This window comes from Triticum urartu, chromosome 7A (genome assembly GCF_056163025.1).
Source record: "Triticum urartu cultivar PI428250 chromosome 7A, HENAU_Tu73, whole genome shotgun sequence".
Taxonomy (NCBI): Eukaryota; Viridiplantae; Streptophyta; class Magnoliopsida; order Poales; family Poaceae; genus Triticum; species Triticum urartu.
In genome coordinates this window covers 9,563,252-9,591,048 of record NC_141879.1, presented here as the reverse complement: position 1 = coordinate 9,591,048, position 27,797 = coordinate 9,563,252, and the positions used below count along the sequence as shown (strand labels likewise).

The 27,797-nt window shown below is 46.3% G+C and overlaps 2 protein-coding genes and 1 pseudogene across 2 annotated transcripts; all 3 read left to right on the top strand.

The window, feature by feature from the left end:
- Positions 1-5,510: 5,510 nt before the first annotated feature.
- On the top strand, positions 5,511-13,355 carry LOC147956852 (uncharacterized). Its single transcript, XM_087531490.1, has 3 exons — positions 5,511-6,282; positions 6,843-9,038; positions 13,027-13,355. Exons 1-3 carry the CDS (start codon positions 5,511-5,513, stop codon positions 13,167-13,169), a joined length of 3,111 nt encoding a protein of 1,036 aa, XP_087387616.1. The 3' UTR covers positions 13,170-13,355.
- A 4,549-nt stretch (positions 13,356-17,904) lies between these two features.
- On the top strand, positions 17,905-18,759 carry LOC147956851 (MDIS1-interacting receptor like kinase 1-like; annotated as a pseudogene).
- A 2,741-nt stretch (positions 18,760-21,500) lies between these two features.
- On the top strand, positions 21,501-22,378 carry LOC147956850 (uncharacterized). The gene is made up of 2 exons (XM_087531489.1): positions 21,501-21,595; positions 21,778-22,378. The coding sequence occupies exons 1-2, from the start codon at positions 21,501-21,503 to the stop codon at positions 22,376-22,378; spliced, it is 696 nt and encodes a 231-aa protein (XP_087387615.1).
- Positions 22,379-27,797: the final 5,419 nt, after the last annotated feature.

Genomic DNA, 27,797 nt, shown 5'->3' with positions numbered 1-27,797 from the left:
GAAAGAGGGTTTTAACCGTGTGCGACGGACTTAATTGCACTACCGTGTGCGAAGAATGAATTTAACCAGATGTAGTACATATGTAGATGAACTGGTAGAAAGTATGTTCGTAAGATTTGATCTATTTTTATGTGGCATTTGTAATTAGTTAGACCAACCGCAAAAAATAGTTTGAATGTTCACATGTCATGTTTGTTGTAACCTTTTTTACCAAGGACCACCTTGCTTTCAAATCCTAGCTGTGTACTACTACTATCATAACTAGCTGTAATAATTCAAGGCGGCCACAAGTCCACAACTAGATAACGAGCGTAGAAAGGTGGGTCTTATCCGCTGTGTTTTTGTTGGCGCGTCGTATGACAGGCCAATTGCGCGTCGCATCTCACATATACGCGCATATATTTATCCTTACGAATATACATACACACACTTTACCTTTATGAGCATCTTCGAGGCACTAAGCCGGCATATCATTTTAAGATTGACGAAGTCACCAAAGACGTCTCGTAGTCAGTGGAAAGATCTCCTCTCACTAAATCGCACATCGTCAAAATTACTGAAGTAAATCCAAGAATAAACGTGAGCACCGGTAATAGACTGGGATATCATTCTATACCTATATCTAATAATAAAGAGGCAATTGCTTGTCACGGTATTCAACAGAAATTACTCCCAAAGTTGCAAAATATTATCCACCAATGCCACCTATCTATCTATCTACTTCCTCCGTTCCTAAATATTTGTCTTTTTAAAAATTTCAAATGGACTATCACATACGGATGTATATAGACATATTTAGAGTGTAGATTCACTTATTTTGCTCCGTACGTAGTCACTTGTTGAAATATTTAGAAAGACAAATATTTAGGAACGGAGGGAGTATCTATCAATAATTATACATAATAATAAAGTGGTTATTTCTTCTTGAGGTACGTCACGGAAATTACCCCAGAGTTACAAAATATTACCCACCAATACCACCTATAATTGATAAAAAAAAATCTTTCACATAGGGTAATCCCCCGCCTGGGCCGGCCCTTGCAGTAGGGACCTCTTATACTGCGATTTGTGCGCGGGGAGAAGACGCAGTGCGCTTGTTTGGGCCAGCCCATGTCGAGGCAGCCTGTTTTTTCAATTTTATTTTTTATTTTTTTCCTGTTTTATTTTTTCTACTTTAAATAATTTGGGAATTCAAAAAAGTTCTGAATATTTGAAAATGGGAACTTATAAGTAAATATTTTCATAAATAGTGAAATTTTTATGGATTCAAAAAGTTTTCGTGATTTTATAAAAAAATGTTCACATTTTTATTCAAAAATGTTCGTGAAATAAAAAATATTTATTATGTCTTAAAAAGTTTGTGTATTAAAATATGTTAATCAAATTGAACAAAATTCCACGAATGCAAAAAATTTCATGAAGGAAAACATATCCTAAAAACTCAAAAACTGTTCGTGACTTACAAAATAATTTATTCGTTCATAAAATATTCACTAATTCAAAAATAATCATGCAATTAAAAAATGTTCATTAAATCATGAAAAATGTTTGTGAATTCCAAAAATTGTTATACCAATTTCTAATATAATGTCCGTCTATTCTAGAAATGTTTGCCGATTCAAGAAAATTGTTGAAAAATGTTCACTGTTTTAAAAAGAGTTAGCAAACAGTATAAAATGTTTGTGAATTAAAAAATGTTCCTCATTTTAGAAAATGTTTAAAATTTATCCGGCAAATCCTCAGACCAAAGCTGTTTTTGAGATTGCCTCCGAGAACCCACAACTGCAGTCTCATGGGCCAATTTATTACAACCCCTTGGGGCAAAAAAACTAACAAAATTAAAATGTAGCTGAGCAAAAAGGCAATGTTCCCTGAATATTACTCCTTCTGGGGCTAAATCGAACTCGTTGCACTACACCGCGCGCACCACATTCTGGCAATTTGATTCAATCACTATTTCGAACATTCGCCAGTCAGCTGCAGCCTGCAAGGCCTCAGAACATGCTATCGCTTCTGCCTGAAGTGGATTGGCAACATGCTGGAGAAGACCAGCACCTGTGCCTCTCACATCACCTTGGTTATCCTTCACTACAAAGCCCCAACCACCGGTTCCAGTATCTGCATGGATTATCATATTGACAAAAGAAAAAATTGCAAAATCTTTGTGCAGAAGAGATGAAAAAGAGGAGCATCACATGAGTTCCCAAAGGAAGCACTCAAAATAAGAATGATGTGCAAGCTTCAATTGCAACAAGTGAAACAAAGGTGAAGAAGGAGAAGAGTGAAGGCTATGAACAACCAAGAGAAATATTTGCACATCAAAATGTTCGGTTCACACATTATCCATATTCTTCAACTAAGGCACTGAAGCTGCCATGGAAATCCTCAGGTACGATTGGTTATCCTTCATGAGCTTATTTCAGTCCATGGATGCTATATAACTTCTTAAATCATGAAAGAGTATTACCACATCATCATACATCCAATTAGCTGCATTTTGTTGCTTGTCCAAATGGCCAATACATGATCATCACCCTAACAATAAAAATAATTGATATATAATTATCGCCCTAAGGATAATCATGGCTAATATACAATTATCACCCTAAGCATAAACATGTCCAATACAAAATTATCGTCATAAGTACATATAAATGGCCGATGGAGTGTTGACATTGCCCAATGTGCAAACATGGTACAAAATTATATTTTGGCACGCAAGCTTTCCAAAGAAAACAAGAGGCATGTGTTGACACCAGATTTTCGCACCGCAAGAAACATATATAAGATTGTCCAAAATGAAAAGGTGTCCAATATAAAAAAATTACCGCGTGGTCGAGGTGAACAACTAAGATGTTTGGGTCATGGCCATATAATCTCATCTCGGGGACCGAAGCTATGATCGAAATAATAATATTTGCTATTTAGAGTCTGTTCATCTTATTACGCCTCCAAGACATCCACATATGAAAAAGTGTTCTACATGGATTGTCTTCTTCTAGTCAAGCCAACTGATTTAGATATTTGAATCATCCAAATTTGAGATCGCATGCAAAAGTTAGAGCCAGTGCAGTGCAGGTGTACTATGAGCAAAAAGTTACACTCGACACTACACACCCATATGATTGATGTGTCATGGGTGGCGTGAGTCATCTCCTGTTTTGCATGAACTATTCGGCCCTCAAGATTTCCTAAAATAGAAAACATACAGCATGAAAGTTGTTCGTCTCCTCGAAACAGCTAAATTTGCTTTTGGTCTCACATCCATCCAAGTTCGTATTCAACATATACAACCCAAACCCAATTGATGTCTCAGGCATACCTAAATCAGAGTTGAGTTAATTTTGGAAGGATTTGGACGAGATTTTGAGTTATTTTCTTTTATGGGAAGTCTAGACGCCTCATAATTAGCTGAGAAGCAACGATCGGTTGAAAAACACACAATTGACAAACACATTTATGACCCTTTACCCTTATCTCTCTTCCTTGATCTTCTTCTTCTTGTTCTTCCTTGTTTTTCTTGTTGCAGGGCAGTGGTTGGTGAGGCCCTAGGGGCGATCAGGTAGACCTAGGGAAACCTGTAGCCACTATGCGTCCAGACGGGCTCCTCTCGAGCGTGTGGGTTTTAGAGTCAACATAAGCGCCCGCCAGATTGCTTGCATCCGATTGACATCTCCTTCGATGTGAGCTGCGGTGCATCATCCCGGGCGTCGGTGCATGATGACGTGCCGATTGACATCTCCTTCGATGTGAGCTGCGGTGCATCATCCCGGGCGTCGGTGCATGATGACGTGTTCATATGCGAACAGCTGGTTACTGTGTCATGTTGTTTCAATTTTTTAATTTATTGGTTGTTTTATTCATTGCTAATATTTTTGTGCCTTTAAATACCGTACATCGGACCGGTGAAGTGGCGGCCCGATGGGTAAAACCTGAACTGACAGCCGCACCGGTTTGATTACCGGTTCGGTTTTTAAAGTATGGTTAGGACGGCCTGCTCTGACCCTGGCGTGCACATGCTCCAGCCCAAACATAAGCGAGGCCGTGCTGGGAGAGGCGATGAGCAACTAGTTAATGAGCGCTCCTTCGAGAGCCTCGCAACGATCAGCGCCACTTGGCGCACTCTCAGCCACCTGCCATGTGTTGTGCTCTGGGCGTTCCCTCCAATATTTTTTTATTTTTCCGCACACTTTTTCTTTTTTTTAAATGGTTTTTTCCGGGTTTTTTCAATGTTTCGGTTTTTCACCGGTCTTTCTTAGCTTTTGGGTCAAAAAAATTCGAAATTTTTTTTTGCGCGAAAGAACGCATTTTTTTTTCATTCACGGTTTTGCTTCCGCGAAAGACACGGGTGTGCTTTCGCAAGAGTCACAGTCGTGCATTTGAGAAACGAATAAAACTCGTTTTCAGTTTTTTTTTCCTTTCGTGAGAGACACGGGTTTGCTTCCGCGAGAGGCACGGTTGTGCTTTCGCGAGAGTCACGGCCGTGCCTTTCGGAAATGAAAAAAAACACGTTTTCTTTTTTTCCTTCCGCGAGAGGCATGGTTTTGTTTCCACGAGAGGCACGGTTGTGCTTTCGGGAGTCACAACCATGCCTCTTGGAAAAGGGAAAAAACGCGTTTTCTGTTTTGTTTCCTTCCGCGAGGGGCATGGTTTTGCTTCCGCGAGAGGCACGGTTGTGATTTCGCGAGAGACACGGGCGTGCCTCTTTCGAAAAAGGAAAAACCTGTGCTCCCGGTTCAGTTTTTTTGTCCGGTTTTTTCGTGAAAAAAAGTTCGTCAAAATCTACCAACATGGGATCTAGTTTCGAAGATCTCGAGCGAAGAATCCAACGGTGAAAACGGTTTGAGATTTGGACGCACGGTTTAAGAGATAAAATGTTTTGAATAAATGGATCTACGAAAAAAGGGAAAACTCCCTGGTTGCGACAAGTGGCACACATACAGCGCGCCACTTGTCGCAACCTGGAGAGATGGGAGTGATCTTTGTAAGGAGTACTCCTCAACTAGTGATTTCGACGTACGGTCTGGTCCAGCGTGGGCCACGAGCGGGCCGAAAAGCTCAATTGGTTGGTCCATCCTTAGTTTTTCTCTTTTTTGAGTTGCCGTCCACCATTAGTTGGAGTTTTATATTTGATGGAAAGAAGACTGAAAGCATAAAAGCGGGAAATAACTGATTATTTGGTTTATGTTTGTTTTAGCCACGATTTATATTCTACGTCTGTTTTAGCAATGAATATGCAATTCATAAGGTTGTCCCATGTGGGACCGAATTGGAAGCTTCATTCAGAAAAAGAAACTGTCGTAACGTTCGAGTTGCAGCTTGCTAGACACACCCATGAGCTAGCTGTTGAGAAAACCGTCCAGGCATCGACTCTCAGAAGGATAGGGTAATCTTCCATAACACCCAGACCCAGCTTGTCAGTGAAGTAGGACGACAGAGCTTCATTGGCGCACGCAGAGGGCTGTCGATGATGGGCCTAATTTTGTACGTATTTGGAAAGATTGCCAAATATGGGCGAGAGCGATGGGCCTGGCGATTGGCCTGGCGACGGGCGAGAGCCACCGCCGACGCCGATCGTGCCCGAGTCTCCGCCGCCCTTCGCGCCGGCTCAGGAATCGGGCCTGGCTGATGCCGCTCGGCCGCTGAATTGTCAGGCGATCCCAGCCGGGGACTCGGCGCTCCCGCCGCCGCCGCCGCTGCGGCTGTTACCGGGATCTCCACGCCCTTTGGATGGGATCCGGCAGTCCCACGCGGTGGATTCAGAACGGCGTTCTGATCCATCCACTTCTCCGGTTTCTTCTTCGACGGAGGACGAGGATCGGGATCGGGGATTCAAAAATCCTACGAAATGGAAGGCTCGGTTTCGAGATAAGCATACGATGGGGCGATGGATTAATGGCATGATCTTCTCACACCCGTCTCGCTGGACGACGATTCGTGATGATGAAGGAGATATTTTGGCCGGAAGGCATCTCTCCGTGGAAGAAGATCTTCATATTGGTATGTGTTTCGTTATTGATTTGTTTCACATCGAGGTTATTGAGAGGATACAGGTACCCCCGGAGGTTGAAGAACATATTGCCACTGTTGATCTCACGGAGGACTCCGATGGATCAAAGCCGACGCAAAGGTTTGGGGGTCGCTTTTGGATTCTTGCTGACGAGGAGGAAGACGAGGTGGACGTGCCGGCTACGTCGGTCCGGCCGTTGCCGTCGATTCACTTGGGTCCTAGCCCCATGCCTAAACCTTCGGTGAGTATCAAGAAACCTTCTCTTCGTGAATGTCCGGTCCTTCATCGGAACTCGAAAGTGAAACCATGGTGTGGACCATTACCGAAAGATGGGCCGTCGCTTATCACATTAGATGATTTTATCCGTCCGGAGTGCTGGACGAAAGTAATTAGACGGAAGAAGAAGGGGGGTCGGGCGGTGTCGCAACGTCCGCCGGAGATTGCTGGCGTTCGAGATTTTCGGGCAGAAAGGAATGATCGTTTGAATTTTCTTTTGAGCACAGTCGAATCGCAAGTGAGCGCCGATGCAGTGGGCTTGGCTAGTACTGGGCTCGAGGCCCAGGGGGCTGGCCAGGCCTGCTGTGAATCGGGAGATAGCATTGTGCATGACGAGGCCTTGAGGCGATCGCTCCCGCATGCACGTCCATCTCCGCCTCTTTCCTGCGCCGCTAGGGTTCGCTGCTCGGGAACCCGAGGGTTTCCGCGAGCTGTGTCGCGCCGCTCGCCCTTGGTTTCCAGTGTTTTGGTTCGCCGGCCGGCGCTGTGCCCGACGTCGGCCTCGATGCCTCCTAAGCCGTTGCCTCCGCGTGCCACGCCGGTTGCGCAAGTCCAGGCCGGGACCATGGGAGGTGCTGCCCCGGCCGCGGCTTCGCCTGTGCCTGGAGCCACCAGGGCTGCTCCGCCTCGGATGGTGGCGTCCCAGCCCAGGGCAGCAGCTCCGCCACCACGAGTACCGGCCCCGGTCGGGACGCCGGCCATGGAACGGGCGCGTCGCCGGGAGATGATCGGAACCCCGCGCATGGTCAGTGGGGCGATGACGGACATGATGCTTATGGCACTGGTCAGCACCGGGGCTCTTCATCCACCGGCGGTGGCCGGGGCTATGCTTGGGTGGACAACAACAATGATAACCGGGGTTTTCAAGGACCGCCGGGAAATTTTGTCGAAGGTGCGGCCGGTCCTAACAACTGTGCCTTCCGAGGACGCTTTCGTGGAGGTCGGGGTGGGAACAGGCGGCACTACCAGCCTCGGCATGCTAAGACCGACACCGTGACAGAGTCTACGGATGCTGCATCGGATCTACCGCAGGTGGCGGTGGAGACGGTGCAGGCTTTAGCTGCAGTTTCTGTGCCAGAGCCCATGCAGACTGGCGATGCTACTTCTGAGCAAGGTTCGGACAAGGCCGAGAGTGACAAGCTGTCTAAATGGGCGGCTAAGAAGAAGAAGCTCAATTGTTACCGCTGTGGGGAACCGGGTCACTTTTTGGTGCACTGTACTGCGGAGTTATGTGACTTATGCCGGAAACCTAAGCACACAGCGGCTGAATGTCCTCTCATGTTGGGGCCTAAACCATCCATTCAGATTTATGGAGTGTGTTGCTCGGAGTTGATGCTTTTTGAGTCTCCTTCTGCGGAGCCTTCGGTGCCCATAGTGGAAACGTCCTTCCCCGGTGTGGTGAAGGTGCTTAACGGGCTGTTGTCCGAGGCTCAGATCATCCAGCAGTTAAGAGAGCTCGCCCCGGGTAATTTTCAGTGGTCCTTACTTAAGCTCTCCGATAACTCTTATAAAGTGGATTTCCCGACTAAGGAGGATCAGGTGAGGATTCTCAAGTTCGGTATGAGCAGGGTCACCGGGACTAGTTTTGTACTTGAATTTGATAAATGGACCAAGAAAGAGCCACAAGGTACACCTTTAACTCAGATTTGGGTTCGTTTCTCTGGTGCTCCATCTGGCCCTCTGGACAGCTTCTTGGTCACTTGGAGCCTGGGTTCTTTGATTGGCAGGACTGAGCAGGTGGATATGCAGTTCACTCGGGCTAATGGGGTGGCACGGCTGCTTGTCAGTGTTGCCAATATTCAGTTCTTGCCAGATGTGGTGCCTTGGACTTATGCGGGTGTTTTATATCAGCTGGATGTTGAGTATGAGGATCCTAATCTGTTCAATGAGTTTGAGGGGGATCACCCCATGGACACTTCTGAGGGCGGCGGGGGTTCGGGGAACCAGGATGATATAGCTAAGAGTGATGATGATAAGGCCAAGGGGCCTTCGGGGCAGTCAGATAATGGTGATTCCGCCCCTGTTGGGACTTCCAGGACAGTTCCGACTACCACTCTTCAGTTTGGATCTTTTGGAGCGTTCTCGGCTCCGCCGAGGGTGTCGTGTGACAGGGTACGTTCTGAGTCTATGGTGCCCAGTATGCGGGTGTCGACAGCTGCTGATGACGGAGGTGCTTCAGGGCAGGATGGCTCGATATCGGTTGTGTCCTCTCCTTCGACACAGGCTGAGGTGGCTGAGCCAGTGGTTGTGGGAGGAGAGGGCCAGCAGGAGGTTCGGCCCTCCGAGACATGGACGCTGGCGGCCCCAAGGGTCGGCGAGGCCCCCTTGGTGAGGTCGCCGGTTCGAGGGGGAGCGGGCGCGCAGGAGGTCGTCGGTTCCACGTCGGCTGCTCTGGAGAGCGGGCTGGGTGGTTTGGTTGTTGCGTCACCGGACTCCCTGGACCGCGCTAGGCTGAGTTTACCGGCCGCGGGCGTCGGCGGGGTGGCAGCCCATAAGCCTTGCGAGCTCTCATCGCCGTTGGACGTGCCTCCGGTGGCCCCGGCGCGGGTCACCGCTGTTGGGGGACGGGCAGGAGGCTCTTCCCCTAGCGCAGCTTCTCGCGAGGAGGTCATCACTTTCGGTGGGATCCCGGATCCTGTCTCTGCAGGGAGACGGGTCAGCGGGAGACTGCAGGAGCAGCCGGATGTTGATGACATGCAGCTCAGGTGCGCGCTGAGGGCGGCCAAGCTGCGTGACATCGAGCTTTCTACTGGTATGTCTGTTAACAAATTTAATTCTATTTTGCATTTTACCAATGATGAGATTGTGCAAAATGCGAACCAATTAGGAGTATCTCTGGGTAATAATGATCTAGAGGTTTCTAAATCAGTTAATGATATGCTAGATCTGGAAGCTGAACGAGCGTTAGATTTGATTCGTAACTTGGCGGCGGTTAGGCCGATGAATGATTCGGAGATTGATGCGCTTGGGGTTAGAGTTCTAGATGGCTTGTGTGCTGATCTCGATCCTGCGGTTCAGGAGGCAGAGGAGGAGGATGAGTATGGCCTCCCTGAAACTTCTAATCTTGAGGATGAGTCCTTGGGGATTGACGATCATTCCGAGCGTGCCGAACCATCTGATGTTTGCGTTCAGCCTAAACGAACCTGGAAACGGAAGGTTTATCCGGTGTCGGCTGCGCGTAGAAGTGCTAGGATCCGTACCTCTAAAATATTTTTTGATGAATTATGAGAGGCATTTTTTGGAACAGCAGAGGTCTTAAGGACTTGGCTAAAAGACGGTTTCTAGCAGAGGCTTCTCTTGAACATCATTTAGACTTTATTGCTTTGTCCGAGACTGGACGAGGTAATTTTTCTTCACAATTTCTTAGTACCTTATCTGGGGGGGTTGATTTTGACTGGCACTGTCTCCCACCTCGAGGAAGATCCGGTGGGGTTCTACTTGGGGTTAAGTGCGAGACGTTGGAGGTTCGGAGTGTAGTGTTGGGTGAGTTTGCGATAAAGTTTCGGGTCAGAACTAAAGCGGATGGGTTTGATTGGGTCTTGGTGGCAGTCTATGGGGCTGCGCAACCAGAGCTCAAACCAGATTTTTTGGCTGACTTAGTCCGTGTTTGCGGTAACGAGAAACTACCCGTCCTAGTGGGTGGAGATTTTAACATTATTCGAAGAAAGGAGGAAAAGAATAATGACAATTTTGATGGCAGATGGTCATTTATGTTCAATTCCATCATAGAAAGCTTGGATCTCAGAGAGATAGAGCTTTCGGGTAGGAAGTTCACTTGGGCAAACTCGCTACCGGTTCCGACTTTTGAGAAGCTCGATCGTGTTTTGGCGAGCGTCGATTGGGAACAGAAGTTCCCTCTGGTAACGGTGCAGGCTTTGACACGAGGTATCTCAGATCACACACCATTACTAGTTGACTCTGGAGCGCAAACTCATATGGGTAATAAGAATATCTTTTCTTTCGAACTTGCCTGGTTTGAAAGAGAAGGGTTTATCGAGTTGTTAGCTAGAGAGTGGGCTAAAGACTCCGGGGGAAGGTCACCCATTGAGCGGTGGCAGTGCAAGATTCGTCATCTTCGAAGGTTCCTTCGTGGATGGGCTAAGCATACGAATGGGATATATAAGGCTGAGAAGGAAAGACTCCTTATGCTCATTCACTCCCTTGAGTTAAAAGCTGAAACCGTTATTTTAGATACTTCCGAGCTGGAGGCTAAAGTGGAGGCCGAGTTAAGGTTGAAAGCACTTCTCCGCGAGGAAGAATTGAAATGGGCTTTGAGAGCTAAGGTTCGTAAGGTTGTCCAAGGAGAGGACAACACCCAATTCTTTCATATGATTGCTAACGGAAAGCATCGTAAGAAGAGAATTTTTCAATTAGAACAAGATGAAGGGACGATAGTTGGTCAGGAGAACCTGAAACTTTACATTACCGACTATTATAAGCAGTTGTTTGGCTCTCCGGTAGAGAATTTCGTGTCCCTGGACGAATCAAGAGTTGAGGATGTTTCCCAACTCGAGACGAAAGAGAATGAGATTTTGACTGCTCCTTTTACGGAGAAAGAAGTGTTTGAGGCTATTTCTCAAATGAAGAACAATAAAGCGCCAGGACCAGATGGGTTTCCGGCAGAGTTCTACAAAAGGTGCTGGCATTTTATTAAGGGTGACCTGTTGCCGATGTTTCATGACTTGTTCAATGGTCAGCTTCATTTGTTCAAGCTCAATTTTGGAACAATCACTCTTCTTCCTAAGAAGACGGAGGCTATTCGCATTGAGCAGTTTAGACCTATCTGTTTGCTTAATGTCAGTTTCAAAATTTTCACCAAGGTTGGGACGAATAGACTCATGCAGATTGCACAGTCAGTTGTGCAACCGTCCCAGACCGCTTTCATGTCAGACAGAAATATCCTTGAAGGAGTGGTCGTCTTGCATGAAACGCTCCATGAGATTCACTCCAAAAAACTCGATGGTGTGGTTTTTAAAGTGGATTTTGAAAAAGCATACGATAAAGTTAAATGGCCGTTCCTTCAACAGGCGTTGCGTATGAAAGGATTTGACAAGGCTTGGCGAGACCAGATTGAATCCTTTACGCAAAAAGGGAGTGTAGGGATTAAAGTGAATGATGATATTGGTCACTATTTCCAGACACATAAAGGCCTAAGGCAAGGAGATCCCATGTCACCGATTCTTTTTAACATAGTGGTTGATATGTTATCCATTTTAATAGGTCGGGCTAAGGATGCGGGGCAGGTTTCGGGCTTGGTTCCGCACCTAGTTGATGGTGGTATTTCCATTCTGCAGTATGCCGATGATACGATCATCTTTATGGAGCATGACTTGGTGAAAGCAAGGAACATGAAGCTTGTGTTATGCTTATTTGAACAATTGTCTGGACTCAAGATTAACTTCCATAAGAGCGAACTTTTTTGCTTTGGGAGAGCTAATGAGGACCAAGAGGCGTATAAGCAATTGTTCGGATGTGAGTTGGGTTCGCTACCGTTTACTTACCTAGGTATACCCATTCACCATCGTAAGCTGAAGAATAAGGAATGGAAATGTATCAAGGATCGTTTCGAAAAGAAACTGAGCTGCTGGAAAGGAAAGCTTATGTCTTATGGAGGACGATTAATTCTAATTAATTCGGTCTTAACCAGTATGCCCATGTTTCTTTTATCCTTTTTTGAGGTCCCGGTGGGGATCAGGAAGAGGTTAGACTTTTATCGATCTCGTTTCTTTTGGCAGAATGATGAGTTGAAACGAAAGTATAGGCTTGCAAAATGGGATATCATCTGTAGGCCGAAGGACCAAGGTGGTCTAGGTATTGAAAATCTAGAGATCAAGAATAGATGTCTCCTTAGCAAGTGGCTATTTAAACTCTCGTCCGAGACAGAGGCTACATGGGCTCAGATTCTGCGTAATAAGTATCTTCAGGCTAAAACTTTGGCTCAGGCGACAGTGCGCCCGAATGATTCCCCGTTTTGGAAAGGGTTGATGAGAGTCAAGCCCCTTTTCTTTAACAGGACGAAAATCTTAGTCGGTGATGGGGCTAATACGAGGTTCTGGGAGGACACGTGGCTTGGGGAGACGCCTCTGGCACTTCAATATCCTACTCTGTATAACATTGTTCAACGTAGAGAAGCCTATGTTGCAAATGTCTTACAGTCCACGCCTCTCAATATTAGCTTCCGGAGGACACTAGTAGGCCATCGGTGGGAGGCATGGCTCCATCTTATACGAAGGTTGATGGATGTCCAGCTGTCCCAACAGCCAGATAGTTTGTTTTGGAAATTGACTAAGGACGGCAGGTTCTCGATTAAATCCATGTATCTGGATGTCATAAATACTAGTGTCATTCCTTGCTCGAAGCACGTCTCGAAAGTTAAGGTACCTTTGTGTATCAAAGTGTTTATGTGGTTTGTGCATAAACAAGTGATTTTGACAAAAGATAACCTGGCAAAACGCAATTGGGTGGGTTCTGCTAGGTGTAGCTTTTGTGATTGTAACGAAACCATAAGGCACCTCTTTTTAGATTGTCCGCTGGCTAAGATTCTTTGGCGCTCGATTCATATTGCTTTTAATATTACTCCACCTACCTCTATCAATATGTTATTTGGAACTTGGCTTGATGGGGTTAACCTGGATGTAGCAAGACACATTCGTGTGGGAGCGTGTGCCTTGTTATGGGCAGTATGGAACTGCAGAAATGATTTGGTTTTTAACAGAAAAACGAACTTTCACTTTTTGCAGGTTATCTTCAGGGCCACAGCATTGATCCGTACGTGGTCGTTACTCACTCCGACAGAGGCCAGGGGGCGTTTGGCTACTGCGTCTACCCGATGGGAGATGGTAGCTCGGGGTATTTTCAACCGGTTTGGATGGCGGTCATGTAATAGGATAGGCATGTAGTGCTCCTATTTTATTTGCCAGCCGGTTGTGGCTTTTCTTTTGATTTGGCTCGATGGAGCAGCTTGTTCTTTTTTTTCTGTACCTTAAGATATTGTGACTTCTTTGGTTTTTAATTTAGGCCGTATGCATCTTTCGGATGCAGAGGCCGGGGTAATACCCCTTTTCTAAAAAAAAAAACGCAACGGCCTTTGAACTCTCCGCCGGAACTCTCTGGCTCTCCACGTCGTTGTGCTAACCTGAATATCCAAAGCGATCACCTTTGGTTTTATCACCTGAGTGGAACTTCCCAGGACTACGAATGGAGACAAAAAAGTTAGAGCGATAGGGTCGGGCGTAAGTATACATAAATCAAAAACAATCGGCGGATGACACGAGGTGCAATTTTGTATTTTTGCGGCGCACATCGGTGTAATCAGCACCTTGCGGTTGGTTAGTTTCAGTGTTTCATTTATTATGTACCATATATATAGTCAGCCTACATGGGCACTGGCATCACTTTTTTTTTATTGACGTCCGGAAAAAGAGGTGCCAGCTGCGAGGGAACTCCCGGCCATGGTCTTCTTCTCTTCAAAATTGGGAAGCGTACAGGAGGCTGACAGTGCCATTGTGGGAGGCATGCGGGAGGAGACGTCCCGAGGGTGTGGAATACGGCCGATGCGGCGGCGGAGGCAGACGCGACGGCTGCTGCTGCCCCGAATTCCCCCCTCGCACCGATGCCGCACCAATTCGCTGCCGGTCACCACGGAGCGGACGGAAACACCTGGACATGATCAGCCCACTATCGCGTCCTCCTTCCACCGCTAACATGTTCTTCACCAGAACCTCCTCTCTGCGCGCTCTGTGTTCTATGTGGCAAGCAACGCTCCCTGAATTCAACAGCCCCTGCACTACAACAGCAGGTGAGAATATAGTTCTCACTTTCAGGTAATTTCAGTAATTTCCTTACATAGTGAAATACTTACCTTTTGGTCAAAATATTTCAGCAATATACATGAATGAAATTATTATTTTTAAGTTTCAAAACATTACGTTTGATCCTTATCAAATTCAAATGAAAATTTCGGCGGTTCGGCTGAAATGAAAACACAAATAGTTGAATTTCACTCAAATTCAGTGATTACGGCAATGGCTGAAATTCTTCTCAAACCGAAACTCAAAACCATTGGCAGGGGCTCTGGATGTCATCATTCATGTAATTTGTACTAGTAACTGCATCCTGGATTGGGCATGGCCATCCTACTGGCTTGTATGCATGCATGTTCCTGATATGTACGTTGTTAAAAATTCGCACATGGACCAATCACATCAAAGTAAGCGAACATACACGCATGGAAAAAACTTATAACCAAGGGCATGTATCGCTCTCTTTGTTTTTCTTTGTTTCTCCTTTTCTCAAATCCCCACGATACAATCTTGCTGTTCTATGCCTGTTTATATACACGTTCGCCAAGGAGTAAACACGACCAACATGACAAGCGGACTTGGACTTCTAAACGTACACAGTCAAATCTTCTATCACCACACTGACACTATTGGACTCCAAGTCCACTTCCTATACTTAATTAGTCAATACGGCAGACTGCCAAGCCCACACGATGATGTAACGTGCTATTAACATTTGAAGATTAACTGCTAACATGCACCATTGCTTGTAGTCGTCGTCGCCAGATGGTCTACAGATTTAAAAATAATTCTTATTATTTAATTTGTTGTTTTCATTGTACTGCCATAATTGATGATTAATAGATAAAAAATTTCCCACAAAAAGGGAGGGAAGGGGACATCGATAGCACCCTAGAAACAAGAAGGAATGGGGCAGCCGAAGACGATGTGACTCCTCACTTCACTCAGGAAACCCCTTCTTCAGGACGGCAGCTCGATTGGACATGGGGCATCAAGAGGATCCAACCGAAAAACTTCACCTTAGAAGGGATGGTTGTCACATAGGATTCTAAACCATATGAAAGTATAAAAGTGTAGGAAATAAGAAGCCTTCTACGTATAATATGGAGGAATTGAAAATAGGGGAAAGAAACAGTAGCTAAGCGTTCTGGACGTCGGATGGATAAGATAAGGTTGCCCGGAGTTGTACTAGTACAGTCTTCCCATATATATATATATATATATATATATATATATATATATATATATATATATATATATATGTATATATATATATATATATATGTATATATATATATGTATATATATATATATATGTATATATATATATGTATATATATATATATATATATAGACACACACACACACACACCATGGGTGATGAATAGTAACACTAATGGGTCGCACTATTCGTCACCCTGGGTGAGGAATAGTTATTCTTCACCCCTCTTTATTTTGACATAGCACTCTATTTTTACGTTTCATAAATTTTGTCTTATTTCATACATAAAAAGAGAACGTAAGAAAAATATGTACTGGCCGTAAAAAATATTTTATGTTACATAAAATTACGAATTAAAAACATAGTGTACAACATACATAAAATGTGATTTTTTGGTCTTATAACCTATATTTTGCTTTTTATACCAAATTTTACGTATTGAATTAATATGCATGTAACTATTTATATTCTAAACGTAATTTATTTAGGAAGCGATCGTAAGATTACCTCAGGTGAAGAATAACTTATTCTGCACCATGTGTGATGAATAGTAACACTAATAATATATAATATAATAATAATAATAATAATAATAATAATAATAATAATAATAATAATAATAGTAAAGCAGATAGTGCTTCTGGTCGTACGTCATTAGAATTACCCTCGAAGTTGACATAAATTACCCACCATACCATCCATAAGTGATAGAACGGTTCGGTTTTTCTCAAAATCCCGTTGGATTTGATTCTTATGCCGGGATATCCTCTCATAATAGAATTGGAGGTGTAGCGCAGTGGCTAATGCCTTAGCCGTCTAGCTAGGAGACCTGTGTTCCATCCCAGGTTCCACCCCCATTTTCTCTCTTTTTTGCAAATCCTCCCACTCTCCCGCCGCGTTAATGGGCCGGCCCATGCTCTCTTTTTTGCGAGCCATCCCTCTCTCCCGCCGCCTTAATGGGCCGGCCCATTTGTCTGATTTTGTTTCAGTATGCATTTTGCTTGCTCGTTTCTCATATCTGTTTTGTGTTTTTCCTTCTATAAATTATTATTAGGGATTTCCAAAAATTCAACAGGTTGCGAGTTTTTTCTAAGAATTAAGAAATATAAAATGTTTGTGAATTCAAAAAATGTTCTGGAAAGCATAAAATGTTCATGATTTAAAAAAACTCCTGTTTTTCATTTCGTTTTTCACCTTTTTTCTCATTTCTGTTTTTGTTTTCTCCTCTTTATATTAATTCGGGATTTCAAAAATTTAAAAGGTTGTGAGTTTTGATTTTTTTTGAGAAATCATAAATTTCCATGAATTCAGAAAATGGTCGGGAAATCAAAATGTTCACAATTTTTTTTAAAATGTTTGCATATCATAAAAAAATTCTTGAGTTCAAAAAATATGTTCATGAAATAAAATAATGTTCATGATTCTTATATAATGCTTGTGTATTCAGCACACTTTCAGGAATTGGAAAAAATTACCATGAAATTTTAGAAAAGGATCACGAAAATCAAACAAATCAATTGAAACAGATACGTAAATAACGAACAAAACAAACCATCGCTTACATAAACTTTTTGAGGGGGTCTGGAAGGTTGTTTTATTATTTAATTTAGTCCATCGCACATCGGGTTAAAAAAAGGTTTCTGTGTTCTTTACAACTTTGAGCCCAAAAAAATTGACACATTTTCCAATGGATTAGTTTTTGTAAGCTATATGAAATGACTAAATGTCTAATTGCTTCCATACATATCTATGTTTATTGTGGTACTATAGTTTTACTAGTCATGAAAAACACCACAACGCTAGGTCAAGGCGAGACACATCATTCATCAGTCTACCTTAGGCAGCGTCTATCAATACAGTTTCCTCAGCCAAAAAACATTTCGTTGTGACGCCTTAGGAAATAAAGTCGTATGAGACCATCACATTTTCAGTTTTTGAAATGACTTTTTAAAAGTCTCTTATCTCATCATGACATGATTTTGTCGTACTTTATGAAGTGGCATTTTAAAAGTCCGTATCTCATCTTGGCATAATTTGCATAATCTGATTGTTTTTCTCCCGTGGCAACGCACGGGCCTATTTGCTAGTAGTACTAACCACGCATTAGCAGATGTATGATAATTTTTTATTCGAATGCTAGCCAATCTTCCTCATGCATGGACCCACCTTAGCATATTTTATTTAGCAGCCTCGGTCTTCCAAAAAAAAAGAGGTCAGGGCAGATTTGTTGATTCCTATGAAATCGCCCCTGTTAGCAATCCTCTCCTCTGGTGTATTGTAGTGAATTCCTTTGTACTGAACACAGAAAGGGTAAAGAAACCATGGAATCCACAATTCCTTTGGAATGTCTAGTAATCCTTTTAAGCGAAGGGGGCCTAATAAGTTTAAAGCATGAATGGCTAAGGTCTCATTGTCTCAATTTGAATAACATTCTACACTACTTCAAAAGGCACACATATTCTTGTAATTTTCATCATTCTTTATCATTTTATGTTATCAAACTAATGACGAACATGCATCTTTATCTACCTCTCATAGCTCCAGGTTGACCACCCCTGACATGAGCCTCTTCGCGCGTTACCCGGCCGCTGGAAATGCCCGGATCGTGGTGGTTCAATCCCAGCTGCCATCCTGTAGCCCCGCCGCCAGTCAAGCACAGTGAACAAGGCATAGTCGACAACCTTACTGAAAATAATAAGAGAAGCATGTGGGCTAGCAGAAGGATAGGAGAGGACGAACTGTATGTAGTCCACATTGAGGGCACAACTGGCATCAGTCTCCCGACTACGCTGCTTGTTAAGAAGTTCCAGAATGTGAACTCGACACAAATAGTCGATGATAACGTCAAGAACTGCTGCATGTCAGAGATGATCCTGTTAGCTAGCGTCTGTCATGAAAACATCATCAATGTCCTGTTGTTTATCTAGAGGGAAGATGCGATCATGCTTGTCTACAAGTACCCGCTGAATGGCAGCCTTGACTACTGGTTGCACCAGCGGGCGGAGGGTGAGCTGCTGCTAAGCTGACTGGAGAGGAAGATCATTGCCATTAGCGTGGCCCAAGGGCTTTACCACATGTATCACGAATGCAACACACCGATCGTCCACCACAAGCTCACCTCTAATAACAGCTTCCTTGATCAGGAGTTGAATGCGAAGATCCCCGATTTTGGTGTTGCCGGGCCTAACCAACCAATGTTAATCGCAGAGATCCTTGTTGGTAACTTTGGGTATTGATAATACTTCATTACTTGGAAGGTATGGTGTGGTGCTGCTGGAGCTAGTAACCGGGAAGGTGGCCAATGGAGCATGAGTGGATGGTCTATAGGTAATTTGGACTCGGGATAACTACAATGGATGATGCCAAACCATCTAAAAATGTTCAAGATGATGTGGACAAGGGCATCCATGTTTAAGGTTAGTTCTCTATTCTTTCTTGATGTTATTTAGCGAAGAGGATTTGGCTCCGGGTAGAGAGAGTACATAGAAACTATCCTTCACACCTCAAGCTCACGCATTCTGATTAATGGCAACACTACCGTGGAAGTGTTGGACGTGGCATTCGCCAAGAAGACGCGATTTCCCCAATGCTTTCCTCATGAAAATTAATGTGTTAAACATCGTATTCCTTCGCTTTGATCAGTTGCAAATCGTACAACCCCTAGCTCCTTGGGCATCAAGCATCAATTTGTCTATTCGCGGATGACATGGCCCTCTTCATGCGCCTATTGTTAGAGGGTCGGAAAAACAACGGACTCACTATAGTTCTTTTTGGGAGGGCTTCTGGGCTGCAGGTCAACCTAGCTAAGAGTGAGATCATTCCTATCAAATGTGACAACATGGATGTGACGACAATTCTCATAGATTCCTCATTGCAATGGAAGCCTTCCGCTATCAAGTACATGGGATTGTTGCTGTCACACAAGGGCCTGAGGAAGGTGGGTCTCATGCCATATGTTGATAAATTGTGAATAGACAGCCGACATGGAAATCTGGGTTGATTGCAGTGACTGGGAGGCTCGTGTTAATAAATTTGACAATCACTTAGTGGTGCATATTTCATGTGCTTGAAATAGATCTCTGGTCGTGGTTTCTCAAAATTGTGGCAAAATTTTAACTCGGTTTCTTTTGGACATGGATTGATGATGCAAAAGGCGGCCAATACAAGGTAGGTTGGTAGGTGGTTTACATCCCAAAAACCTGGGGGGCCTTAGATTCATTACTTGAAACTCCAAACCGTTGCGCCTAGGACCAAGTGGCTATTGATGGCGAAGAAGAGTGATCAAATCATGTGGCGTGCTTTGAATCTTGTGGGTTCTGGTGAAGCATAGGCTCGGTTTGCAGACTTCACGACGATCCTTATTCAATGGTGCATGTTTATAGTTAAGATGACAGCAATTCTTATGTTTAAGTCAATGGTGCTAGACGGTGCTAGATGTCTTCAAATTTTGATCCTTATTCATGTGTGGATCATCATTAACACAAAGACATCAGATGATTAAGTACACATAATTAAAAGAAAAGGTACAAATTTTGTGAAAATTTCTCTTTCTTGCCCCCTCATGCTCAAACTATGGCCCTGTTCATGGACCTCTTGCATGTTGCTTTTATGGGCGAGCAATCTGGGGTTATATCCTGGCTTGGGTTGGCCTACGTGCGCTAACGCCCACTGCCAACTCCAATTTGTTGCTGTTGTGGACTGGCATCCAGCGGTGCCTTCATCAAGACTCGAGGAGAGAAGTGAACTCGGTATTCATCTGCACGTTCTGGAACCCCTGGATCTAATGGAATAGGAGGGTGTTTAGACACTCCGCACTCCCTTCGTAGCTGCTTGTCGATAGTATAGTATTAAGACTCAATGTTGTGAGTGGATGAAGATAGGAAATGGTAGTCTAGCGAGAGTAGTTCAGTAGCGTCTAGATGGGTTGGGGTATATGCATTACGAGAGACCGTATGTGACGTTGCGTTACACTTAGTAAATGAGATTTCTCTTTCTTTATGCGTACGCATGTAGATCTCATGCGCGTTTCCGGAAGAGACAGGGCATCTATACATGGAGGAGATCGCGACCTTGCTCCGACAAGTCCCCTTATAAACTCCCCCCTAAAAGTGGTTATACGGAGTGTCCATACAATTTAGGATAGGTTTGGAGATGAGCATCTCCAACAGGTTCCCTTAGAAACTCTCCTATAATTGTTTTTCACAGGTGGCGTGGCGGCAGCGGTAGTCAGCGGGGGCGGCACGTTAATGTGGCATTTTTAGTAAAAGGTTTACGGAAAGGCTTTCTTCCCCTAAGTTGCAGTTAAAGGACTTGTTTGGAACTGTTTTTTTTGCTCATCTAGCCCTAGACCATTTTTTTTATACGGGAAAGGGGACTTGTTAATGATACTCTTAGAGCATCTCCAACCTGTCCTCTTAAAAACACCCTCTAAAAGTGATTATACTGGGCTATTGTATAATTTAAGTGGGGTTTGCAGTTGAGCATTTCCAACAAGTGGTTCTTGACGACGGCACCGATAATCATCGGTGGTCGATGATGGTCGCATGGTAGTCGGCGGCGCATCGGCTTGGTGGGTTGGCAGCGGCGCACCGACGTGGCATTTTCATGGGAAGGTTTTTGGGAAAATCCATATTCCTCTATATATAGGAAGTTGGGCTGATTAGAGCATCTTCAGCCGTGTCCCCAACAAGGACTCCAGGCGAGTTTTCGGCCGCAGGCGTAAAAAAATCGGCCCAGTCGCGCTTCCAAGGGTCCAATTTTCGCCGACTCGGGCCGAAATTAGCATCGGCGGACCCAACCCGACCCCGGCGTGCTGGGGGCGCTCGGGGCGCCGGGCGAATCGTTTTTGGCGCGAAAGAGCCGCGGGCCCTCCTTGCCAGCGACTCGTCTCGCTTCTCGTCGCTTCGTCGTCCTCATCGCCTCGTTTCCCATGGCGAATCAATGCCAAAATTGCCGCGCGCTGCCGCGCCGGTCAGCCTCCGCAATTGATGCCTCACGGGCGGCGCAGTGAAAACGAGACGACGCGCGTCCCCTCGCATGCCACGCGTAACGCGGCGGCCGCGCGTACGCGCGGCGCCTCCGCCTACATAAAGCCGACCCCCAGGGCGCCGGTGGCACGCACAGAGTCTCCACCGCCGGCGCCACCTTTCTCCCCTTCCTCCCTCTCCCCTCGCCGTCTCCAGCTCAAACAATGGCCGAACGCTTCCCAGGCAACGGCACGGCGGCGAACAGCTTCGCTCGCCGCCACCTTCACGAGTACGAAGCTCGGCTCCTCTTTGAGGCCGAGTACCCGACAGCCCGCTCTGGGAGCCATACTTCCGCCGCCGCCACGCCGTGCAGCTCGAGGCCACCAACAGCGTCGTTCCCTCCGGCAGGCTCAACTCCGAGGGGTGGCGCCGATGGTGGGGCGTGCGCGGCCGCACGCTGGAGGCCGTCCTCGAGTAAATCGAGGGTGGCAACACGCCGAGGCTGGAGTACCCCTTCCCACGGTCCTTCTCTCGCCGCCGTGGGAGCTCGTGGACGCCGAGGCGCATGGACCCCGGGGCGTCCTCCTCCTCGTCAGGTCGGTCGACCGGCTCTCCCTGCCTCCGCCCCGTCAAGCCGGAGCCCCGGGACACGCCTGTCAGCGCGTGCACCCACAGTTTCGGCGTCCGCATCGATGACTCCGCCCCCGCCTCTGGCCGCCTCGTCCTTGTCAGGCCGAAGCCGGAGCCCGGCCTCCCCGCGGAGTACAAGGAGATAGCCCGGCGCGGCATCTCTGACGAGGACGCCATGCAATGGGCGCGGGACGACTACCTCCGCGACGAGATGGTCCGGCAGCGCCGGGCCCTGGAGGAGATAGCCGCCCGCAAACGTGGGCGCGAGGACGAGCACGGCATCGTGGTCCTCGACAGCGACGACGACGACAACACCCCCGGACCGTCCAACCCGCCGCGCCAACCGGGGGAGGGTTGCAACAGGGACGGCGGCCGCGGCGGAGGCGACGACGACGACGACAACGACGACGACGACGACGGCGGCGGCGGCGGCTGCGACTACACGCGGCTCTACAGCCTCCTCGGCATGTAGATCTGCAAGGGCGGCGGGCGGCGATGAGCGGCGAGGGAGACGGCGAGGAGCAACCTAGTAGCTTTTTTTTTAAAATATTTTAAATATGAACGAACTCGTCGAAGTTTGGTTGAATTTGCGCCGTGTTTGTGCCGTAATTTATATATTTTTTTAAACATGGACGCCGTGACTGGGGGGCATCACGCCCCCAGCGCGTCGTTTATCGCTGGTACGTTCCCAGGGAACGATTTTTAGCGCCTCCTGGGGGCCAACGGCTGGAGATGCTCTTATACTTGGTTTTAAGAAGAGGGGACATGTTGAGGCAGTCTTTTTTTTCTACCTAACGCCCTTAAATCAGTTTCTTATATGGGAAAAAGTAAAATTGTTGGAGGTGCTCTTAGCTGGCCGGTGAAAGCAAATGATTATGGTTCTCATACGACTTGGCAGTTGCCACAAAACAAAACCCAAGACCGAGGCGGAATATATAATTGTAAATTAGCCTTGCTTTATTTATAAATTTAATTTCCCTGCTCTGAAGCTGACAGGCATCGCGGCGGCTGAAAGTACGAGGCCTCGATTGGATTATTATTACTCCAGAAAATTTATAAGCAGAGTTACCAATGTCTCCCCGTCCGGCTGGCTTCTCATTCTCATTGGAACTGATCGAGGTACGTATACGCTGTCAATTAGTTCATACTCCAGAAAATTTTGCTTCTATCCTCTCGATTTTCTTCACGAATTCATATCACTTTTTTCTCCACAATTCATACCGCTTTCTTTCCATATTTGTGTTCCAGAAAGAATTATCAAATCATGCCCATAGATCACTTGTTTAAAATGTTTGATTCGGATTCTACAACTTTTTTTTCTGTAGATTAATCATAGCATAAGTTTTCACTGGCTCCGTAAATGTTTTAGAAATTATTCACAAAAGTTCCAATGAAATTTCTAAACCCACAATGATAATTTCATCTACAAAAATGCTACGCCTAGGTAAACCTACGTAGACAACTTACGTAACCTTCCTAAATCCTCTCCTCCGCCCCCTGATTTCAGCCGTGTAGGGGCTCGGGCGCTAATCCTGCCTCAACTAATTTGGGCCACATCAGCACGTAGCACAAATATGCATTGCTCTTTCATCTAGCAGTAGTTAGTACTACTAATTGAGGCAAAATCACGTACAAACAGGTGGTGTCCTCTAGTCAGCGCCACTACACGACGTATGTTGCGGATCCGCCTGGAGATGATGGAGCCGCAAGCCCTCGCTCTTGTTGCGCAGACGAGTTGGGACGGCCGGCCGTTCCTTCACGGCATGCGGCTGCCGGCACGCACGCAGGAGACTAGCAGACTGCGGCCGCTGCGTCGGTCCAGCGGCGCCACTGTTGGAATAAGCCATGGCTTGGCGTCATAGTTGGAATGCGCGCAGAACGTGCGGGACGTACTGGTGCAGTTGGGCTCATCAGGTTCGTCGGGCGCGTTGGTGGCGCGCGGGACATGCTAAACGCAGCAGCATGGCGTACGCGTGTAGTGTGTCTACTTGTAGTACTGTCATGTGTATGGTCATGGTGTGTGTGTGGTCTGGTGGTGCGTGAGCTCACGTTGGGTTCCATTGCATAGGCCTGTGTTGTTAGCGACATGAGTACTGCTACACGGACGACACTGTTCGGCCGATTTACAGACGACGCTATAAATCCAACCATGCATGGCTCAGAGCAAGTGTCTAACAGCCGCTGGATAAAGTATCGTCTGCAAATCGGGCATGAAGTGTCGGCCGCAAAGTAGTTCCGTAGCGACATTAGCGGCAGCGCGTAGCGGTCAGTTCAATGGCCGGCCGCGTCGTACGCGTTAGTGCGCGGCAAGAGCGCAGCCGAAGCCCATGACTCGCACGCTCTAGCGAGTGGAGGAGATGGGCAACGGAAACTTGGGTGCTACCCAGCTGTGAGCCTATAAATTCACGGCCATTGTTTGTACGGAAGTTTTGTGCTTTGGAAAGAAAAAGTAACGGGACTGTGAAACCGGGTGAAACTCCAATGTACTGTGTGCTCCTCCTTTTTCTACCTCTAGCTACAAGAGAGCTTATGTAATGTTATCTACAAGATCATATCAAAGTGTTTGGTGAACCGGTTGAGGCCAATCTTAGATGATATTATATCGCCGGAGCAGAGTGCTTTCATCTCCGGAAGGATGATTACGGATAATGCACTCATAGCTTTCGAGTGCATACACCATATAAAGCAAGAGAAAGATCCCACCAGAAATTTTTGTGCCTATAAGCTCGACTTATCAAAAGCATATGACAGAGTTGATTGGGTTTTCTTGAAGCAAATGATGTAGAAATTGGGTTTCTCTCATCGTTGGGTGGACTGGATTATGACATGTGTCACTTTGGTGAGGTATTCGGTAAAACTTAATGGAACCCTTCTAGAGTCGTTTGCACCGTCGCGTGGGCTACGGCAAGGTGACCCATTATCGCCCTTCTTATTCCTTTTTGTTGCTGACGGGCTCTCTGTGATTCTGAATCATGAAGTTAATATTGGCAATATCACTCCTATAAAAGTCTATAGAAGGGCGCCGGGAATATCACATCTTTTATTCACAGATGACTCCTTGCTGTTTTTTGAAGCAACACGGGATCAAGCCTTGAAAGTTAAGGAGATTTTGGACCTGTATGCTAGTGCTACTGGCCAGAGCATTAATCTAAACAAGTGCTCTATATTATTCAGACATGCTTGCCCACACGATGTCCAGAATGATGTCCGTACTATACTTGAAGTTACCAAGGCTGAATTTGAGAAAAAATACTTGGGTCTGCCTACATCTGAAGGTCGGATGTCTAAAGGACGGTTCCAAAATTTGCAAGCTAGTCTCACTAAGAGACTCATACAGTGGGGAGATGGGTGGCTGGCGCAACCGGGCCGTGAAGTTCTAATCAAGTCAGTTGCACAATCTCTCCCAACATACATAATGGGCGTTTTTTACACTTCCGTTCTCAGTTTGTGATGACTTAACAAGGATGATGAGAAACTTTTATTGGGGCTCTAAAGATGGTCGCAGGAAAGTTCATTGGAAGTCTTGGGATTATTTGTTGCAGCCAAAATGTAAAGGAGGGCTTGGATTTCGCGATTACAGACTGTTCAACCAAGCACTCCTCGCACGCCAAGCTTGGAGACTTATTGAGAGGCTGGAGAGCCTTTGTGCTCGACTGTTAAAAGCTCGTTATTATCCGGATGGTCAGTTTGAGGACACGGTCTTTTCTGGTAATGCCTCCTCGTCATGGCAAGCCATAAGCTATGGACTAGAGCTCCTGAAAAAAGGCCTAGTCTGGAGAGTGGGCAATGGAGCAAGCATTCGTGTGTGGAGAGACAATTGGATACCTAGACCCCATTCCTTCAAACCGGTCACTCCAAGAGGTAATTGCCGCATCCGTTATGTGTCCGAACTACTTACTGACAATGGGTCATGGAATATGAACTTGCTGCAGAATTACTTTTGGCCTTGTGATGTGAATGAAATCATTAAAATTAGAGCGTCTCCGAGGCATGAGAAGGATACAATTGCATAGGGTCCAGGGAGGTTTGGACAATTCTCGGTGAAGTTGGCGTATGAGTTTGCTTTTGAGGAAGCCAACAGAGAATATCAACCTGCGTCTAGCACTAATCCGGAGGGCTGCCGGGCCATCTGGAACTTGATATGGAAAACGGAAGTCCCCCCACAGTCAAATTTTTTGCTTGGAGAGTGGTCTCAGATTCCCTTCCTACTTGGGTTAACAAGCATAAAAGGACCTTGGAAATCACCAACATATGTCCGATGTGTGGCGTGGAACCGGAGGACAACTTCCATCCGTTTTGTCGATGCCCTAGTGTTGGGGAACGTAGCAGAAATTCAAAATTTTCTATGCATCACCAAGATCAATCTATGGAGTAATCTAGCAACGAGGGAAGGAGAGTGCATCTACATACCCTTGTAGATCGCTAAGCGGAAGCGTTCAAGAGAACGGGGTTGAAGGAGTCGTACTCGTCGTGATCCAAATCACCGGAGATCCTAGTGCCGAACGGACGGTACCTCCGCGTTCAACACACGTACAGCCCGGTGACGTCTCCCATGCCTTGATCCAGCAAGGAGAGAGGGAGAGGTTGAGGAAGACTCCATCCAGCAGCAACACAACGGCATGGTGTTGGTGGAGGAGCGTGGTACTCCAGCAGGGCTTCGCCAAGCACCGCAAGAGACGAGGAGGAGAGAGGTAGGGCTGCGCCAGGGAGAGATCAAATCGCGCATTTTGGGCAGCCCAAAACCCCCACTATTTATAGGAGGAGGGGAGGAGGGTGCGCCCCCTCTAGGGTTCCCACCCCTAGGGGGGCGGCAGCCCTAGATGGGAAAAAGGGGGGCGGCCAAGAGGGGGAGAGGGGGGCGCGCCCTAGGGTGGGCCTTAGGCCCATCTGTGCCTAGGGTTTCCCCTTTCTCCTCCTAGCTGCGCCTTGGGCCTTGTGGGAGGCGCACCAGCCCACTCAGGGGCTGGTCCCTTACCACTCTTGGCCCATGCAGCCCTCCGGGGCTTGTGGCCCCACTTGGTGGACCCCGGGACCCTCCCGGTGGTCCTGGTACGTTACCGATAAAACCCAAAACTTTTCCGGTGACCAAAACAGGACTTCCCATATATAAATCTTTACATACGGACCATTCCGGAACTCCTCGTGACGTCCGGGATCTCATCCGGGACTCCGAACAACATTCGGTAACCACATACAAACTTCCTTTATAACCCTAGCGTCATCGAACCTTAAGTGTGTAGACCCTACGGGTTCGGGAAGCATGCAGACATGACCGAGACGTTCTCCGGTCAATAACCAACAGCGGGATCTGGATACCCATGTTGGCTCCCACATGTTCCACGATGATCTTATCGGATGAACCACGATGTCGAGGATTCGATCAATCCCGTATGCAATTCCCTTTGTCTAGCGGTATTGTACTTGCCCGAGATTCGATCGTCGGTATCCCGATACCTTGTTCAATCTCGTTACCGGCAAGTCTCTTTACTCATTCCGTAACACATCATCCCGTGATCAACTCTTTGATCACATTGTGCACATTATGATGATGTCCTACCGAGTGGGCCCAGAGATACCTCTCCGTCACACGGAGTGACAAATCCCAGTCTCGATTCGTGCCAACCCAACAGACACTTTTGGAGATACCCGTAGTGCACCTTTATAGCCAGCCAGTTACGTTGTGACGTTTGGCACATCCAAAGTATTCCTACGGTATCCGGGATTTGCACAATCTCATGGTCTAAGGAAATGATACTTGACATTAGAAAAGCTTTAGCATACGAACTACACGATCTTGTGCTAGGCTTAGGATTGGGTCTTGTCCATCACATCATTCTCCTAATGATGTGATCCCGTTATCAACGACATCCAATGTCCATGGTCAGGAAACC

Coding starts and splice junctions, on each gene's coding strand:
- LOC147956850 (XM_087531489.1), top strand. CDS start 21,501: ATGGCCGAACGCTTCCCAGGCAACGGCACGGCGGCGAACAGCTTCGCT. Junction 21,596..21,777: donor CGGCTCCTCTTTGAGGCCGA/GTACCCGACAGC, acceptor CAACACGCCGAG/GCTGGAGTACCCCTTCCCAC.
- LOC147956852 (XM_087531490.1), top strand. CDS start 5,511: ATGGGCGAGAGCGATGGGCCTGGCGATTGGCCTGGCGACGGGCGAGAG. Junction 6,283..6,842: donor GAAACCTTCTCTTCGTGAAT/GTCCGGTCCTTC, acceptor GCGCAAGTCCAG/GCCGGGACCATGGGAGGTGC. Junction 9,039..13,026: donor TGACATCGAGCTTTCTACTG/GTATGTCTGTTA, acceptor CACTTTTTGCAG/GTTATCTTCAGGGCCACAGC.